This window comes from Sphaeramia orbicularis, chromosome 16 (assembly GCF_902148855.1).
Source record: "Sphaeramia orbicularis chromosome 16, fSphaOr1.1, whole genome shotgun sequence".
Taxonomy (NCBI): Eukaryota; Metazoa; Chordata; class Actinopteri; order Kurtiformes; family Apogonidae; genus Sphaeramia; species Sphaeramia orbicularis.
In genome coordinates, this window is record NC_043972.1 from 23,805,658 (window position 1) to 23,825,766 (window position 20,109).

General features: G+C 40.7%; 1 protein-coding gene across 1 annotated transcript in view; it reads left to right on the forward strand.

Moving 5' to 3' along the window:
* LOC115435966 (eukaryotic translation initiation factor 3 subunit H) overlaps positions 1 to 20,109 on the forward strand; it is a 64,930-nt gene that overhangs the window by 6,902 nt on the left and 37,919 nt on the right. Inside the window, exon 2 of the mRNA XM_030158614.1 lies at positions 3,326 to 3,482. Coding sequence (XP_030014474.1) covers positions 3,326 to 3,482 — 157 coding nt within the window. The remainder of the gene's footprint in view (positions 1 to 3,325; positions 3,483 to 20,109) is intronic.

Sequence of the window (20,109 nt, forward strand, 5' to 3'; positions counted from 1 at the left end):
GATTGCCAAGACTCAGATAGCTGAAAGCATTGTGTATCTGCACTATCTGCTCTCACTGATGGAGGGAGACTAGAAAAGCTATTTGCTGGCAGGAAAAGGAGCCAAAGCTCAAAGGGGGGTAGGGGGACTTTGTGAAAGAGCTGCCCATCTTCAGGACTTCCACTGTAGCTCTTGCCTCCCCTCCCTTGCCTCCTCAGCTGCCCTGCTGTGATTGGTTCTTCCATTTGCTCTTCCCTGCTCTATTTTGTCATCATTTACTTCATCCTTCCTCTCTCAGGTTCTTTGTGTTGCATATTTTTCTTCTCTGTACTCTCACCCAGCTCTGCCACTTTCCCCATCAAGTCCTCACTCAAACATTTTCTCATTCCTTCTCCTTCTCTCAACATCCATCTCCCGACCCATTGTTCAGACCTTCTCCCCTCTCAGTCAGAGGAGCAGAGTCAGGCAGGCAGGGAATGAGATTTGTTTTTCTCCCCCACTCCACCCCATATCGTCTCCCCTCTCCCGCCCCTGGCCCTTTTTACTTGTTGCGTGACAGGTCCAGCAGTCTATTGAAATAAATCTCCCAGGACAGATCCACGCGGGTGTGTATGTATGTGCGCGAGAGCATGCGAGACCAGTAAGGGCTTCCTCATGGAGGTGACGGGTGCTTTGTTGTGAGCATGGCTCTAAGACCGCCACCCTGCTCCTGTGTGTATGTGTGTATTATTAATGCCTCTGGCTATGACCTGCCCACACTGTTATCAGCGTGATTTATGCTCTCCCCCTCCATGCTACGCTTTCAGCTTCTTGTCCTGTTCCTGTTCATTTAGACGCTTTGCCTTATTCTTTACTAGTTGGCTTGGCTGTTGTCTCTCCCCTGGTGCACAGGTCAGTGATGGGTGGGGGTGCAGGTGCATGTGAGTCTCTCCATGTGCTCGGTGAAAGCTTTTTTCTGTATCGCCTCTGTGCAGAAGTAAGCCATAGCACTTTTCCCCCCACCATCCTTGTAGTCAGTGACGCAGCATTAGCGCTTAAACCAGCTCTTCAATCATGTGCAGGCTTGTCCTATTGGCCCATTTTTATCTGGCATTAAAAATTAAATGCACACGATGATGCATGGACACTCTGTGAGATGAGGCACACTGATGCAGGATGTCAGACTCCAAGTCTAAATACACCCTCCTCTACACTAGGGTACCATTTCCTCTAAAATTTCAGTCGAGTCACATTTCTTCTTTTGATGTGTGCCACCCTTCTCTCTCTCCTGTTTAAATGACCAAGATGTGCTGAATACACTAACTGTTGTTCGCACTCCAGATCAGTGATGTTCCACTGTTCGAGTCCGCAGGTGGTGCGTTCCACTCAGCGTGCCACTCAGCCACAGCCAGTGATTGCCTGAGTAACTTGTCCCAGAATTTCATGGTAGCTTAACACAAGGGGTTTTAGCAAATTGATGGTTGGAAGAGCTTGTAAGTTACAAGAGCATGGTGACGATTGAGGGGTGACAGTTTTTTATGTAATTTGTGTGGCAGAATTGTTGGAAGGACTAACACAGCTGCAAGCCATCAGGCTCCAAGTGAATATGAGCAGTGCTGCAGTTGTGACTTCTTAGTTTTGCTTTATTTTGTAACAGGAGAACTGATTTGTCACAGAGTGGAAGTGTTGAACCGGCTAAGCGTTGGCTTATAGAACCTGCATGCAGGCAAAAAACAAGCACTTCATCACTGGAAAATCTAATAGTTCCTAAAGTAGTGCAGCGGTAATTATATCAAGTCTGCACATCCAGTTCATCCTTGAAACCCATCGCATCAGAGCACATTCACTACACTGCTGCTCTGTAAGCTGCAGTGAGGATGTTCCCTGATGACACCGTGGCATTCATGATATTGAGACTAAACTCCTTCACACCATTTCACAGTTAAAATGCATGTCCGTTACCACAGCTTGGGTTTGTTTTTGGGGGTCTGTGTAAGAAATATAAACCCTCCAGTGCACAAAGTAATGGTTCAGAGCAGAGAAACAGCTGGTTATCACTTTACTTCAAAGATCTGAATTCTCTAGTGTGTTGTGGCAACAATTAACCAAAGCCTGACGTGTTAAATTTTAATGAAAGCAAACACAGTGTGATAATATACTTAACCCTCATGAGATACATTCACACATGGGTTATATTTATGGCAAGAAAATCCACTTTTTGAAAACCGTACTTGATTGTTTAATATGCGTTTCCCACAGAGTTCTGTTGTGTCTGTATTTGTGAAGGAAGTTATTTAATTTGGATAATCTTCTCTATTGAGGTTTTCATAATTTTAGAGCTTCAGTAACAGACAGTGCCCGTTACCATGGTAATTAACTTTCATCCTTGCCTGTACTGTCCAATTCGTCTGCCTTGTCTCATGGATGTTTTCTGTCAGTGCCGTCTACTTGCTCCGCAACGTTGTCAGTATTATTTTTTTTCTCTCTGAGAAAATGGACGTGTGGTGTTGGCAACCCTACTTAACAGAGTAGAATGAAAGCATAGGCCAGTTTCTGTCACTGTAACAACTACTCAGACATACACAGCATCTGTTGCCTTCAACTTATTTGCCAATGATCTGATATCAAATTGCCTTAGAAAATAACACTTGAGTTTTCATAAGATGAGCATTGTTAGTGTTACCAAGTTTGCTGGCTGGTCTGTCTTTGCAGAGCTGCTCAATTCACTGTAAAGCAAACATCACTTATTAACTCATTAGTTGGCAAATGAATGTTTTTTTCATTTTGCTTGTCATTCCTTGTAACATCAGTAGCACATCCCAAATTTGTCCCAGAATTAATTGACATCATTATACAGCTAAGAGTGAGGCTCGCCACAATATTCTGATTCCCTAGACTTTATTGCAACAAAATAGGCTTTGACAGGGCATCACGGTCTATATAATTAATGGGAAATGAAGTTAATGTGTTCAGAATAAAACATATTGTGTCCGAGGAAGTGAGACAGGAAGAGATAAAATGAAAAATACAAATGTAACCACAGTCGGCTTACGAAGAACATCTCACGCAAACTAACCCCAGCACAAACTAATGACCACAAATCAACATGATGAGCTGAGATGCAATTGAATTGGATTACATAAATCAAAGGATGATTAAAAAAAGCAATAACAAGAAATGCTGTAACAGCCAGTGAATGCACAAACAATGGGCAAGATAAATAAATTAGCCCCGGTTGGGAAAATGAAATCATTTTTCCAAAACAGTTATTGAAAGGAGGGTAAAGCCTCCACTCCTCCCTTTCTACCCCTGTTGTGTTGCAGCAGCTCAATATCTCAGCGATATTGCTCTTTTCTGTTTTTCGCAGGTGGTGTTGAAGATTATCAAGCATTACCAGGAAGAAGGCCAGGGCAGCGAGGTGGTTCAGGGTGTCCTGCTGGGCTTGGTCGTAGACGACCGGCTGGAGATCACCAACTGCTTCCCTTTCCCTCAACACACTGAGGATGACGCCGACTTCGATGAAGGTAGCAGAGAGCAGTGTTCTCTTTTTTGTTAAATTCTATCGATCCTCTCCTGCTGCTGGAAAAATGCACACGGCCCACACACTTTTAAGTTACATCACAACAGGGCCTGAAATGATTACCTAAAATCTCAGTAAAATTTGTGTTTATAGGATAGTCCTGTGTGGTCTCCTGTGTGGGTCGTTTTGGAGAGGATAATATTTGATTGCTTTGGATTACGGAAGCTTTGATCTCTACTTGTTCTCAGCTGCTTTTTTAAAGCTAAAGCTCACTCTCTTTTATAATTTTCCCGAATATCCTCACATTTTTAGACTTGGATGAACTAAAACATAATTTAGGTGAAAAATATAGTCTGTAGTCCAACATCTAATGCAATATTTAATGCAAACAACATTTTTTTTCACTTGTGTGTTTGGGATCTCACAACAGTTGCATCAGTCTTTGCATCACATAGTGAATTTCTGTAACAGATCGGCATTGCTTGCATTTGAAAACCCACCATTTTCATCTTAAGCAATGCCATCGATACAAACAAAACCTTCTGTACCCATTTCAGACAGAGGTCTCTGTATTTTCAGTGAATAGAGCGCCTTCAATTTTTAAAAAGGCTTTTATTGGGTTGTATGGTGGCTTAATGGTTAGCACTTTCACCTCACAGCTAGAAGGCTCAGTACCTAGTCAGATCGGAGCTTTACTGTGTTGAGTTTGCCTGTTCTCTCCACGCCATACAGTTTTTCTCCAGATGTTCTGGTTTTCCCTGCCATTAAAACAGATACATGTAGGTTAATCCCCCTGTCAGGGCCTTTGACTGAAGATATGGAGCTGGTTCCATGAACACCTTCAATGGCAGCTCGCTGATGCCCAATATGCTATGTGCTAATGCTACTTACTGTTTGTGAATTATAACAGGTGAGATCCAGAGGCAGAGTTTCCCTGCAGGGATAATAATGCAAGTTAACAAGTTAATTGTGAAACATACCAGAGGATTGTGTCATGGAAAACTCATCCTGGGTCTTTGTCAAACACACCAAACTCCACATATAATTTTTGATAGTTTAACATTTTGCTTGCAGAATTTTTAAGATTAAAACTCTAGCTTGTGTTTATTGAGGAAGTTTGCTAAAACCAATAGCAAAGTTGAGATGAATGTGTGTTCATGTGGCTTTGAGACTGTAATATTGATTACGGATGAGTCTAGGATTTGCATCCCCTCTCAGATGCATTTTTAAGTGGTATTATTTGATTTAACCAGCCCACGCAAAGTGTGAAGAAATAATTGTAAAAGTTTGAGTAGTTCCAGAAATAGAGCGCAATACAGCTCAGCCCATAGCTCAATACAAAGATGACTTTACCTTCAGCCACAGGATCAGAGTTTCACTGGAAGTAATGCAATGCTAATTGTGTAAACATTCGCAGAGATGTGCATTTGAGGCATAGCAAAGGGTCGCTGTTTTTGTTACTCCAGAAATGCCGAAAGTGAAGTAGAATGTAACAAATCACCGAGGAGTGGTGTGGAGATGCGGTCTAAACAGGTCCCTGAATGTTGCTGTTTTTTCTTTGAACTGAGAGTGTGTGATATCCCCAGACGTGCTTGCTGTTAAGGACAGTGCTGACTTTTAACTAAGCTAACTAGCAGCTCGGTGTCCTACACTGTCATCGTCAGGGTTGATGTGTGAGGGCAGCGGTGCGGAGATAGAACAGCGTCTGTGTTCAGGTTACAGGTGGGCTGAGTGAACGTGTGCTGGGTTTGATTTAGGTTTTACCCACACATGTATATGGTCGCTCTCCCCTCCTGCTTCCCGTCTGCTTCCTTATCAAAGGCTTCCGTGTCCTCTGACCTCAGCCCTTCCCCTATCAAGCCTTGTTACCCGCACCTTGTTAGCGCAACAAAATCCCCGTACAAGCCAGACTGAAGGATGGGAAGGTGAGCAGATGTGGGGATGGGAGGAAGGCAAGAAAATCCTTTTCTAACAGGCCTGCACTGCTAACAAGCAACTGTCAAAAATTCTGCTAGATGCACAAGCACCAATGGTGGCTAAAGATCGTTAGTGTCAGGAAGAAGCTCATGTTGTGTGTGTGTCTGTCTGTGTTGGTGTCATGGCTTGTTGTGTTGTTGGCTTTTGATGGGTTGAATTTTCCATCTGTCATTCCCTTTAAGTTAACAAGCGCTTCAGTGAGTAAAACCTCGCCGTGAACCTCTTGGAAATTTCGGGAGTAACAGCAGAATTCCCATGAACAGGGTCTTTGATCCATATGCAGAAACGTGATAGACGTTATCTGTCAGAGTGGAAGTTGGATTCAAAATGAAAATGTGTTGGGTGTCACTCATGACGTGCATGTACAGATGTTTGTTACGGTGATGAAAACATGGCAGTAGGAAGTAGACAAGTGTGTCTTTTGAAATGCTGCACTTACGATTTTCAGTAAAGCAATGCGAAGGATAGAGAGTTATTTAGAAATACAAAGAAAGACAAAACGGAACATGAGAAATTGGTGTTGGCCTGTACATTGTTTGCAGTGTTGTCATACTTGAGCCTGTGTTTTGTACCCACGCACACTGCTGACCAGTCGGACCACTTTTCTCCCACTCTCTCTTTCAGCCTCTAGCAACTAATTGTTCCTGTTTCATCTGTGCACAATTTGGGGTGTGTTGCCTTGACCCGCTGCAGATGTCGCAGAAAACAAAGCCAGAGTTTTGTTGAAGTGTGAAATGGATTTTGAAACAATATGCGAGGCTCCAGACCGCAACCATTTGGTCACATTTTGCAACTATTTTTGGAGACGGCGCTATTGGATTTTAGACCTGCGCAATTATTCAAATATTAATCTTAATGTACAGTCCATCTGTGCAGTTATGTAATCGCAAAAAGGCTCCAGTTTAGTTTAATAAAATATATGAATGTGGCATCTACTCTCTTTTTGTGTATTATCAACGGCTATAATAAAGAAATGATTACTCAGTGTCTGTTTAGGCAGGTCACATGACTGCCCAGTGTGTAGACCAGGTGAAATGAACAAAAATATACATGGCGTTTTTTTTTGTTTTTTTTTTTAAGAGAAGCTTGAATTGATTAACTAAGGACACTCACAGTTACATTTGTTAGTCTGTGGTAAATTGTAATACTGTTCACAAAACTCACAATATGCCCCATTGAATTTTTTAACAAGGAGTCTTTCCTTGTTTTAATTCTTGGCTATCATGTGTAACACCAGGTGGAAGTGAGGACTCGTGTGTGTGTGTGTGTGTGTGTGTGTGTGTGTGTGTGTGTGTGTGTGTGTGTGTGTGTGAGTGTGAGCGAGAGACTGATTAGAGTGGAGGCTGCCATCATCATAACAATGTAGGATGGGGACAATTCTTCATCCGATGTCATCTTCTTGGGTCCGTTCTGTAAGTACTTTCACTCTTGCTGAGTCCCTAGGTGGCAATGAAACGAACTATTGATTCATTTTTTAAAAGAAAAGATCATTCACATCCTCCTGCGCCATTATGGTGTCAAATTACTGATGCGGACGATTCAGGTGAGGAACCAGCAGGTGAGTGTGTGTTGAAGGAGTTGTCGAGCTTCTGATAATGGCAGGAATGGCTCACACCGTTTAAGTGACTGATATATTGCAGTAAATGGAACACCATTTGTATTATGTGCAGCTTGAGACACCCCCCCAATAATGTTTGGAGGAATGACTGGTTAGGCATGTTTGCAATCTTCAACATAAAACAGTCATAAAACACAACAACATGAAGCATCAAGTAAGCTGGCATAGAAGTACTGATGGAACTGCAGCAGAAATATCCTTAATGATCTGGCTTTTAATGTTCATATATGTGCAGTTACTACTAATGTCACTTATTTCAGTGAAGATGTGTCACATTTGGTAGGTGTCCTTCACCCTCTATAGGTGGTAAAAATTCCATCCCTTCATTTTTTGACGATACTGAAGCTCTATGGCACAGACAAAATAGGCTAAATTGTGTGAAAAGTTAGTCTTTACTCCTGAAATGTCATATAGAGGAACATTAAAAACAGGCATTTTAAGTCCATGCCCCTAGTCCCATGTCAGTTCTTTTCATTTGAATTAAAAATAACATTAAATATAAGTGTTTTATGTTAAAGTTTAGAAGTCCAGCATCATGGCAACACTTAATATAATGGATTTCAGTGGCAATCAACAAAAGAATGTAGTTTGCACTTAAATGGTGTCATCTGCTTGATTTTGTTTTCAACAATGTCATGGAAATGTGTTTGATAAATACATGTCAGAGGTACAGGAGCAGAGAAAATTCAGCCCAATTTTACAGCTGTGTAATTTTTCAGGAATCCGTTTCGGATCCATGTGTTCATTTCAATGTATCCGTTACTACTGTATTGATCTTCTGATTTATATCAGTTAATCTTTATACCGTGAGATGAGGCTGGAGATTTGGGTTTAGAGACATTCAGCGGAGCAGCACGTACCGTTTTCACATTTAATCAAGCACTCTGGACACGTTTAGCTTCCAAGGTCTGCATGTGTGTTTATTTCAGTCTTTTTACTCGGTGTGTGTGTCCGTGTATGTGTGTGTATACCTGAATCATTTTACCTGAGTCATTGCTTGCTAGAAGCTTCTGAGATCAGAATTACTCCTCCAATCTATCTCTAAAGGAAAGATTGCCAGAACTGGAAGATACGTGACACTGTGTGTGTGTGTGTGTGTGTGCGTGTGTGTGTGTGTGTGTGTGTGTGTGTGTGTGTGTGTGTGTGTGTGTGTGTGTGTGAGACAGTGAGTACGCCAGTCAGTGTGTGTGCTATGCTGCTTTTCATCAACAGGTGACAGTGTGGAGCTGCACTTGTAGGACAGTCGGTGGCAGCAAATGCGACCAGGATGAGTGAGGAAAAAGAAAGAGAAAGAGAGTAATCGAGCGCACACAGCAGAATCGGCCTCAGAAAAAAACCTTGGCTGATCCCCAGCCCTCCTATCTCCCATGTCCTTGTGTTATTCTGTCCTTGTATCATTGACAAAATGTATGGAGAGAGATGTGTAGAAGTGCACGCAGTTATTCTCTGGGCATTTTGTGCACCAGAGGAATGCAAGTGGCATGTTAATCATGTGCTTTGGCTCTCCTCTTTTGTCTATCAGCCATAATATAATGGAAAGGTATCATGGTACAGAGATTATTGGAGCCAGCAGCAGTCAAGAAATTCACATAAAAGCCTTGCTAGGTAGTATTTCTGACCCTCCTCATCCCATGTGCACTATTTACTATTTTTACTTTTTCAGTGCAGGTGTCATGTCTATCAGTAGCAAACTTACATAAGAGAAACGTCGTAGAATGTGGGAGATTGCTGAGCAATAGTTTCCAGTGACTATCGAATAGTATTTTTTGCTTGAAATGCCTATAATGAATCAGTGGTTGTTGTAGAAAGGAGCGAGAATAGAACCACACAACTGCAAACCACGTAATTACCTTAGTTTCATGATTGATGTAATGTAAACATAGCTACTTCACTGCGATTGTTTATGATTTGTTTGAAATGCTGTTCAAAGTTACCAGATGTAACCTGAACTCTGTGAGTATATGCTTAAATGTATTATCGCACTGCATCAAATAAGTATAAACAGATGCCGTGGTGAATATAATTAAAGGAAAATGTGGCCTGATATATGGGTGTTAACATTGTGGGGATGAAATCTGATGTACAATTATATAATCATGCCATGTGTGTCTACAAAGAGGCTCTCATTAACCCCTTAGATCGAGCATAAATGAATCTTTCTGGCTTGCTAGCGATTGCGTAGGTGATCCGGTCCATATGGTTGACTCCCAATGGTTCTCACCAGCCCCCTGCACACTGTCGGCACAAAATGCACGTTGATTGAAAATGTCACCACGCATCAAGTTTTGACAGCAAGTTGCAGTGTATTTTTTTTTCTTGTTTACTTCTTGCATGTTATGCTATGCACCTGTCTAGTATTTTTTATATCCTCACCAGTTCCCATAAAAAAAACTGTTGGCAGCTGCTCCCATCTCACAAACTCAAACAGATTGTACGTCGCAAAATACCCCACTGCCCAGTTAGAAAGTAAATACAAAGCTGGAAAGAAAAGCCACACATGTGACTATCCAAATATTGCAGTTCAGATGCTACAATACACAAAGTTAGAGATGTTTTATGTATTTATGAGAAGTGTAGAAGTATTTTTGGTTTGTTTTGATACTCCGCCAGGACAAATGAAACTATGGCAGGCCGCTACAGTCGAGGTAATTAATGGGAGACACTGTAGCTGTCACAATGTATGGTGCACGGTTTGGAAAATGAGGACATCGTGTTTACTTCATCAAGGAACAAGTTTGTTTTTGGGTTTCATCTAGCATCTGTCCAACTACTCTAATAATATCGGTCCTTAATTATGCAAAAACACTGAGGGTTTTTTTTTTTTTTTCAAATAACAACAATAAAAGCCTAAATACTTCAGAAACTTAGGAGAAACTTACTATGGTTTAGATGTATCTAGACTACATTTTAAAATGGGTGAAAAAAGTTGTGGTTCTGGTCATGATTCACCCTCAAAACATCAGCTTATCTTTTGTCCAGCTGTAACTACCCAAGTGGTGATGACTAAAAGATGAATGAGTTTAGAATCTAGCAGAAAGGTAAATTATGACCACTAGACTGTAGCTCATTAAACTTCCAACTGTATCTGTACTCATAGTAGATGAAGCTGCAGCCCAGTGCATCACAAAACTTCTTCAATTCCTAGAGTAAAACCATTATAAACATACGTCTCTCAGATCAGACTTGGAAAAGACCAAAATCACCCAGTCATCACTCTAAGTTGGTGAAACAATATCTACTATGTTCGATAGATCATAGACCATAAAGCACGACCGTAGCGTGTGTTACTTCTGAAGGTGGATTTTATTAAACTAGCCTGTACTCACTTTTAGTTGGCACATTTGATATTCAACTCATGTCACTAGAATTCAGCAGCAGAAGGAGTGTCCTGAAGGTAGAACAAAATTAGCTCGCTCGTTCTCTTCCCACACCCTCCTTCCTTCTCCCCATCTTTTTTTTTTCCTCATAACCCACTGCAGGTAAGAGAGCTGTCTCCACCCTCCATTTCCTTTTTCCTTATAGGCGATGACTAACTCTGCTTCCTTCCCTCCTTGACTACCTTTTCCTCATCCTGTCTTTTATCTTTCGTTTCTTCTCTGATGCCCAGCCCTCAAACCCTCCCCCGTCCCAGCCCCAACCATAGGTGGATTAATTAAGCAATATACCGTTGGAGAGAGAAATGATGTAAGAACCCAACCAATGTCCTGTCGGGATAATTGCGTCCCAGAAATGAAGCATTAAATTTATGAAAATTATGTACTTAAATAGCCAGGAATGAGTTTCCGTTTTCTGTGTGGGATGAGAGTGCTGAATCAATGATGATGCCAAGAGAATTGAAAATGTATTATAATTATTGTTGCTCTGCTTCAGGGGATTACCCACTGTGGTGATGGTGACCACACACTGACAAAGTAATAAAAAAAACAAGCAAACAAAAAAAACCAGAAATTTCCTCGAAATTCAAGCTACAAATTAGCCTCTTTTTTTTTTATTCATTATACGAGGCAAAAGTACATTTCAGATCATTTTCTACTCAGCTTCTATTATAGCATTACCTTATATAGAATATCTGCGTACATATTTGTTATATACGTGTTTTTGCCCTCAGCTTTTCCATCTGGCCATCATTCTACCCCATGCCAAGTAGTTTTCTGCCCAGCACAGGTGGTAGGGGCTGCCAGCCCCCGCCTGGGCTCATGTTGTGCTTCTGATTGGCCCAGAAGATAGGAACAGTTGTCAAAATGGTGAAACAAACACGATTTAAGGGTGCTTGTTTTGCAGTATGTCTTGATTCAGTAATTAGAGATGTGTATTTGTGGGTAGGGCCCTTAGACAACACATGCTGATGCTTTCTTGGCCGAGAAATTTGTCTCATTTGGACATTTGACACAACATGTGTAGCTTGTCGTAACAAGACACTTAATTAAAGAAGAGCATGAAAGTAACTCTTGTTTCATAAACAACCTGTAGTGATTAACCACGTTGATTTTGCTGATTGACACTATCTTTTCAATTTGTTTGTTGTTTATGTCACTCCTGCTGCCACTGTTGAATTACTCAGGAAACCAATTAGCCACAGAACCTATTGAAGTGAATATGAATCGGCTAAGATAGAGAAAATGTCTCACTGCGAGAAAAAAAAGTGGCATCTGTTTTTATGAGTGAAGTGCTAAAAAGAAGAAATGGAGCACATCAGAGGAAACGTCTCATCTATTTTTAATGTCATTCATAAAGGGATTTGATCATGAACACAAAAATGCACAGAACGTGTTAATAATAATGCTTATTTTGTGACTAAGGAGTAATGATTTTGTGTATACTGCAACACCGAGGTCCTCAATTTTCCTTCCATTAACTTTACTTATTACACATTATGCATACGAGGGCTGTTCAATAAGTTCATGGCCTCACCCAGAAATACTGGTTGTTATAATACAGGATGTTACATTCTGTCATGATGGGATAGTGATGCTTGAACATCGATGGACCAAGTGCATTGCTGTAAATGGAGATTATGTTGAAAAATAAAATATAAATTATCAGTCTGTGTTGTTCTGTTCTGGGTGAGGCCATGAACTTATTGAACAGCCCTCGTATCTGCAGATAGTTTCATTTATTTTGTCTATTTAGAGCTTCACCTATTGTGAAAAAGAAATAAAATGAATATAAAGTCATATCACACATTAACAATACATACAATATCATAAATATCACTCTGTTCTGACCAAAAAATACACTGTTTATGTATCTGTACTTTATCTATTAATGTATTATAATTATCATTAGCTAGCTACCCATGTTTCCAATATCTAAGCTTCTGGATTCTTGTTTTTCTCTATGGGAAATTCCAGATAATGGTATCTTGTGGGGAAAATAAATATATATATATATATGCTTAATAATAAAGTAATTCAGTTTGTCAGCCTTGACACTGTAACTACATCGGACTATAGCCTAATAATTTACAGATATAACCGCCAGATATTACACAAAAATTTAAAGGGGAAAGATCAGTCCTATGGATTAGTTGCTTTTACAGATTCCCAATCCAGCTAAAATGTTGATATCAGGACCGATATCCAATCCAAATATTGAATCGATGCAGCCTTAATTAACGTTAAACATTACTGTCGCTAACATTGCATTATTAACATTGACGTTAACATTAGGGTCACGTTCACAGGCTTGAACAAAATATTCCTTTAACTTATTCTTTTTTAGGTACATTCCTCTCACCCTTTTCTCTCTCCGTTTACTCTGCTCCGTCACCTCTGCCAACACTCGAGCAAGCCGCAGTAGAGCTGGACAGGAAGTTGAGACTGCAGTGTTTGTTTTTCAGAATTAAGTTATTTGCAGAGCAGTGTCACATTTCATGAGTTCAATTTCACTCTCTTATTATGGTCTGTAAAAGTGCGCAAATATAGACTTTATGTTTATATGGATCCATTCATACAATATAATTTACATCTGAAAAAAAAAGATCATAATTCTGAAGGCATGGTGGCTTTTATTTTGGTGTGGCGGTGCGCCATGATCATTTACATGTAGCAGAAACCCTGGTCTTAGTCAAACTGGCTTCCCTTTTGGCTTTTCAAAGGTATCTATACGTGATAGTAAAATTCCATGGTCAAACAAACCCATGGCCTCCTGTGTTTGCGTTACGGACATTTTTAGCCCTGCTTTGAAAATGCCTGGCAGGAATGCTGCAGCATCTGCCGCAGATTCTTTTGGCCCTTTTCCCTCCATCATTGTCCATCCAACAGTCCTTGACATACTCTCCCTCTCTTGAGATGCTAGCGGATTGCAGACTTCTTGTTTTCTCTTTGTCCATTCTTTTCATTTTCTCTCGCCTGCTTCAGTCTGTACTCTTGTGTTTTCATTATTCATGGTCACCTTGGTCTATGTGATATAAGAGGAGGTGGTCTCAGTTCAGTGTCAGATGCTGGCGCGGCTCATTTATGTTGGAAATGTGAACGGACCTTGATCCAACCGGAGTACCAGGTGTATTCTGCAAGTTTGAGCTAAAAGGGTCCTGTAGGCAGGTGTGTTTTGTATTCTAGGATGTGATGGCGCACACTAACTACAGCAGGTTGCTTAGTAGTGGTGGCAGGAGAACAAACCATGGTCTCTTAACTGGTCTTTATCCCAAAGAAGTGCCCACCAGTACTGAACACAGGACCTTGTATTTACTTTCTTGCCCCAAAAACCTCTCACCTAAGAGAGGGAGCTTTCCCACTTGGTATGTCATGGGGCATTTTGCTTTTTCTTGTTTTTTTTTTTTTTTTTTTTGTGCACGAAAAGAAACAGAGCTAAGAACAAACTAATTTAAACCAGAGCAAACAAAATGGACATTTGAAAAGGCTCTTAAAATGGAGTCAAAGTCAGACTGAACAGTTATGATGGTACTTTTCTTCCATTCTCTGTTTGAGTGATTTATTCAACTTTTTTTTTTTGAGGGAATGGAAATTAGTTAATAAGATTTGACTTCCAAATAACTGAGCAGCTTGCAACAGAGACATAACCCATAACATAACGCATTAAGAACGAAATCTTAATCTTTTTAAACCGGGGCGAAACAGTGGAAGTGGAAACACAAACAAAACTAATTAAGCCCAATTACATCAGCGTTTTCCTCCAGTCGGGTCTGCAAGGTTGAGCTGTAATTGTCATTTGTGGCAGACATTTTCACGGTGTGTTAATTGAAGTCGGGGGATTAAAAATGCCTCTGTCATGATCTCCCCACTCTGCTCTTCAATATGCAGTGAAGCATGTATGTCAGTATATGTATATGTATGTATTTTGTAAGTTAGCCCACTCCAATTCTGCTAAGGTCTTCCTCAGGGTTAACCCTCCAATAGATCACTCTACATGCCCAGATGGGAAATTGATTCCCTCCATTTTTCATTACTCTTTACCAGTAAGACTGATTAGAAATCACTGGACAGCCCACCTTAAAGGTACATCTATAAACATAGGAGGTAGTACTGTATTTAAGGGGAAGAGGGTCACCTGTAACTTTTCCTACGCCTTAAAAATACTCGCTCATTGTCCCCCAGTCTCTCACCTTTTCTCTTTTCCTATCTTTATCTCTCTATCTGAGCTCCCTGCCTCTCTTTCTCTCACTGTAGTGTAGATCTGAGACTGGCTGTTAGCAGCCAGCCACCGCTGTATCTGCTTTTGAAAGCTCACCCAGAGTTATAAATCAAGAGTGTGGGTCCCCCGGGTGCCGTCACCATCGCCATCAGTTCCACTGTTTTATTCATCCGCTCCTTTGTCTCATCACGATTCCGCCCCACATTAAATTTTGTGTGAGTGCGTGCTCATGTGTGTGTCTTTGTGTGTGTTAGATGAAGGGTCAGAATGCATTACTGCCGGCTGCCGCTAATCCAGGTGGGCTGTAGGGAGTAGGGGGGGGTGAAAGGTAAGAAGGGGAGAGGAATGTGACAGATGAGAAAAATGAACAGAGCAGCTTAGGATGGAAGGAGAGAGCAAAAGGAAGTTTGAGGCAAAGGGATAGGAGATGATGGAGAAGAGAGAAAGTTATGAGGGAAAATGAGAGCAACCAAGCAAAAGATTGAGAGTTAGAGCAGGAACGAGGAGAAGGGAAATGGAGAAAGACAGGCAGCACAAGTAAACGGTTGTGAGAGAGATGCTAAGGCAGAAAAATGGTTAACTAAAGATGGACCGAGATGGTGTATTTGTGTGGGTGTCGGGGGGTGGAGATTTAGGGGGGTTACAAACCTAAGTAAATGGGGATGTGACAGTGATAGCCGAAACTGGCATCATCAAAGCAGTGGCCATGGACATAGCATTTCTCCATTTTTTTGCCATCTGCAGTCTTGAAGTGTTTGGCCAGATATTGTCTAAAACACTAACTCACATTTTATACTAACGATTCAAGCATCCAGCACTTCCCTAAGCCCTGGAAAGCTGCCAATTGCCCATCTCCTGATTTTGTGTGTGCAAAAAAAATGACCACCTCTTCTACTTTCAGAATACTGGGTTCCTGAGATTTCTCCTACCACATTGCTGCTCAGTTGGACTGTTCATCACGGATGATATAAGCTTATTCATAGGAACGTGTGCAGTTGCTTTCCACAGGTGTGGGCACATAGTATGTAAATGTGACAAATGACGTGGATGGCACAGCAATTAACTTTCCCTTTGTTTTCACTGAGGCATGCATGGGGAAGGACCTACTTCTGTGCATACGTGTCTATAGTGTAGTCTCTGCATCTGTTGTAGTAAGAAAAGGCATGATTGATGACATTGGAAGAAGGCGTGAGGGGTTATGTTAAAGCTCTGGCTGGGTCTCATTAATGTTCTGGTGTTATTAAATTGTTTAGTCAAGCTCAAAGCCACTGAGGGACATTTAAAATTCCTTTGATAGGGAACGTCCCATCTGCAACCGTTTTTAATTTGAATATTTGATGGCATCTCTAAACCTGGACTGACTGCACAGGACTTTCATGTAAAGTGAGTTTGGAAACATGGGTTCAGCTTTGTGTAACTGTAGAAGTGTGGCAGCTCCTTACTATGAATACACAGTGCACCACCATCCTTACTAGTATACATGCTGTTAAATGTACACTGACAGGCAGATCAAGTGGAATTCTTTTTCCTTTCTCTGCCACTGAAAACGAAAGTCAGATGTAGCACATATGAGCAAACAATCACACACACACACCATTTCCCTTCCACATCATCTCCCCATTCCCACTATGAAAACAAAGCCCTCTGACAAGCGGCGCTGTCAGATGTGCATATGGTGAACTAGTCAGTGTGTTACACACAAAGCAGCTGCTTCACTATACTTTCACTGTCTCCCGTGCATCAGCGCATCACTGAAAGTGTTTGTGTCCCAGTGTGTGTGTTTTTATGTGCATGCACATGTACGGCAGACAGCTCTCTGCAGGGCTTGGTTAACTAAGATTAATTGCACCTAATCCACTGTGCCAGGTGGAACATGGACCACGTTGCGTGCACTCAAACAAACATAGACGCGCTCACAAAAAGGCACACACATCCCATTATAGCCTTGCTGCTGAAAATTAGCCTCGTGCCTCTCCTGACACCCAGGACCAGACCACAACTCGATAGCACCATTTACTTCCCGACAAGTCCCACATTTATCACTGCTCCCTCCTTCCAACAGACAAACACATGGACGGACAAAATGCCATGACAGAAGAACAAGCTATCTGCTCTTTTACATCAGCAGCAGCTGACCTTGACAACACATAGAAAGTGTTTGTCCTTGTTTCTCTTTAGTGAAGGAGAAAACAAGTATGTGCTTAAACTAAGTGTCTGTGACAGTGGTGTTCAAGATCCAGCATGACTGCAGGTGCACAGAGTTATTATTTTTTACAAATACAGTACATGGTGGTATGGTGGTGTCGATAATTAGTGGCAGCATTGTATTTTGTATAATAATGATGACGGTTTCAAATCTTCATGTTTTCATCAGTATGGGGGAATATTTCAAACTGAAATCCTGTATATTACCATGCAGTTAAAAAGTGGTGACTGGCCTGTCAGGTTATATCTGTCAAGGTTGACTGTGTCATTACAGCTGCTGAAAAATGAAATATGGTTGGGAAACAAGCTAGGTATCATACTCTGACTGTGAACTTTGGTTCAACTTTTGCTTTTTCTCCGTTGTCCTGCAACTTAAAAGTAATTTTCATACTATTAAATGACCTGTACATGATAAGTGCTGCTGTTTGGTATGCAAAGTGTTTGTCATGTATTTATTCATGGTACCTAAACCTGCCGAATAGGCATGACTTATCATTGTTTCTTCACATATTGACTTTGGCGATCAATATTCATGTCAGAGGCAAGCCTTTCCTTGATGTGCCGTCTTTGTGTCTTAGAGACACAAACACATGGTTGTGTGCTCCATTTAGTATGCTCACTTAGCAAATTGCATTCATAGATGAATGACAGTCCACTTCCTTTATCTCATTTCTCTGTGGAGGTAAAGTAGCTGTGATGTGTGGGTAACCCTACATTATAACCGATAGCCTCTGAACATGGTTGCCTCTCTTTGTCTGTTATCAAAATAAACGTTAATGTTGTTTCTCATTTCTGCTTTAGGTTTTTCTGTTTTGTTTAATTTTTTTATGTTGGCTTTGTCTCGTATCAGCAGCGTGAAGCATTGCCTGGAAGCCACACTCTTTACCTGCTTAAGTACAGCTGCTTCATCAGCTCTTTCTTGCATCCAATCAGCAGCTTATGTAGGGAGCGTTTATATGTTTGCTCACGGGCAACGTCTGTTAACTTAAGGACTAACTGCTATTGTATGGAAGAAATGACATATAGCCTAAATGTCCTGTTCTCACTCACTGTATAGACACAGATTTCACTTTGTGGGTTGAAATCTACTTCATTCTTATGGACTGAGCTTCTTCAATAGCAAAGGCTAGACCTCCAGGATCATCAGTGATTGTACTATAATAAATAAAAGACGAAAAGAGCATTTCAGTCATCGGGTGCGATCCCTTTCCACTTAGCAAAGCCAGAGAGGTAGTGATGTTGGATGGATAAACAGGAAAGCAGCCGTGAAACATCAAGGCAAAGAAAGCAGCTGGTCTACTGGCTTTCAAACATTGTGATTTACTTTGTTCTGCAAAGATGTAGTGTTTTGTGTAGTTTTACACAGGGTAAAGACAAGCTTGGTGTATTTATAGAATGTTGAACAGAGTTTTCTTTTGGAACAAACTGAGGATCCAAAGACGTGTGTAAACATAGAAGGTTAAAACCACTCTGTCTATACCTTTATAAAACAGCTTGGAATTTGTGTGGCAGAAAGCTGTAAAATGAAAAAGTAGAGCATAAAAGTAGGTTGTCAGCTGTTTTGGACATAGGGGATAAGAATGTGGCACTGAATCTTGGGATTTGTAGAATTAAAACTGCATTGTAATTAAATGAGAGTCATATGGCCAAGATGTTACTAAATGTTATATGTGATTTTGTGTCATGATAATGGTGTGTATCAGAATACAGTAATGGTTCTGTACTTTCAATTATGAAAAAAAACTTACTGTACTTAATCACATCATATTTTTTATTTGGAGGTTTGTTAAAAAAAAATAAAAATCTAAAATAACTGCCTCACATGAGATGACACTTGAGTTGAAAACACTAAAATTCACTCAAAATGGTTTAAAGGAGTGATATTTTGCTCTCTTTAAATGGAATTATGCATTTTAAAACATGTCCCTGTGGTCTACATAAACTGTAAATGCTATGCTTGGGTCTGAATTCTTCATTAATTCAACTCCACAGGTCCATCTTCAACCCTATTTCTGAGTAATGACACCAGAAAGGTCATTTTCAGCGCTGGCCCTTTAAATGCAAATGAGCCACTTCACACCCCACCCCCTCCAGGTTGTTGGCTGTGCTGCTCTGTCCCATTCAACCAACAGCTGAACGTTTTAGGTAATCGGCTCGAAGTTTCGACATATTTTCAATATGGACTACAATCGCTGCTGCTGACAAAATGTTCGTTGGAAGTCTTGACCGTATATGTGCGATTGTCGTGATGTGACATAACAAATTAAGCAGTAATTAAAATGGGTTGTAGAAATGCACTCGATTTTTGCCAGAATTAATATAAAGATAGCTTTGCAGCACCTGGAGGGTTCAAATTCAAACTTTTTCAACTATTAGGGTCCAAATACACAAATAAATGTACCAAAGACTAATAAAAGTAGGTTTAGCAAAATATGAACCCTTTAAAGTTACACATAAGAACACTAACACCATGATACGAATGAGACAACATTGTGAGGCAGCTTCATTTGTGAGATCGCAGGATCCTGCAGTAGAAACTGTTTTGTGAAATCTACCTGTCAACACCTCTCTACCTTGACATGGTATATACTTCCCATCCACCCAACACTAGTGGTAATCTAAAAAAAAAATGCTGATCCTGTGCAGAACTACATCTACTAAGCTGTAATCTGGTTGGATAAGGTGTCTTGGAAATGTTCTCCTTAACATTTGTTTTGGATTCTTCTCAGCCATGATGGATTTATGACCAGCCAAGATGAGCACGCTTTGCTGTAACCACTGAGCTCTGCTGGCAAATTCTGAAGAGTTATGAACAAGAAAACCAGCAGTCTCTACATCATCCAAAATGAATGATTTTATGTATTTACTGTCAGTGCTGAGATGATATCAGTGATTGAACAGAAAGAAACTTAACTTGTATCATATGTGCTTGATATCAACATTAAGAGAACAAACCTTGACCAGGTCATACCAGTCAGACTTTATCGAAAGCACTTAAATAGTGGATGTACATTTTTATTGCGGTGTTGTTTGGACTCTCCATTTCACTGTAGCTCCTTTTAATCAATGGCCCATTTAATGCTCATCTTTCTAATTTCACCTCTGGAGACACTAGTGGGGACAGTTAATTTTTCAACGATTATCAGGGTATTTTCGTCAGGGGTGTCAATGTCTCTTTCTAATAAGAACACTCTTCTCCACATTTAGGAAGCGGCGCAGGAAGGCAGACGGGAAAAGA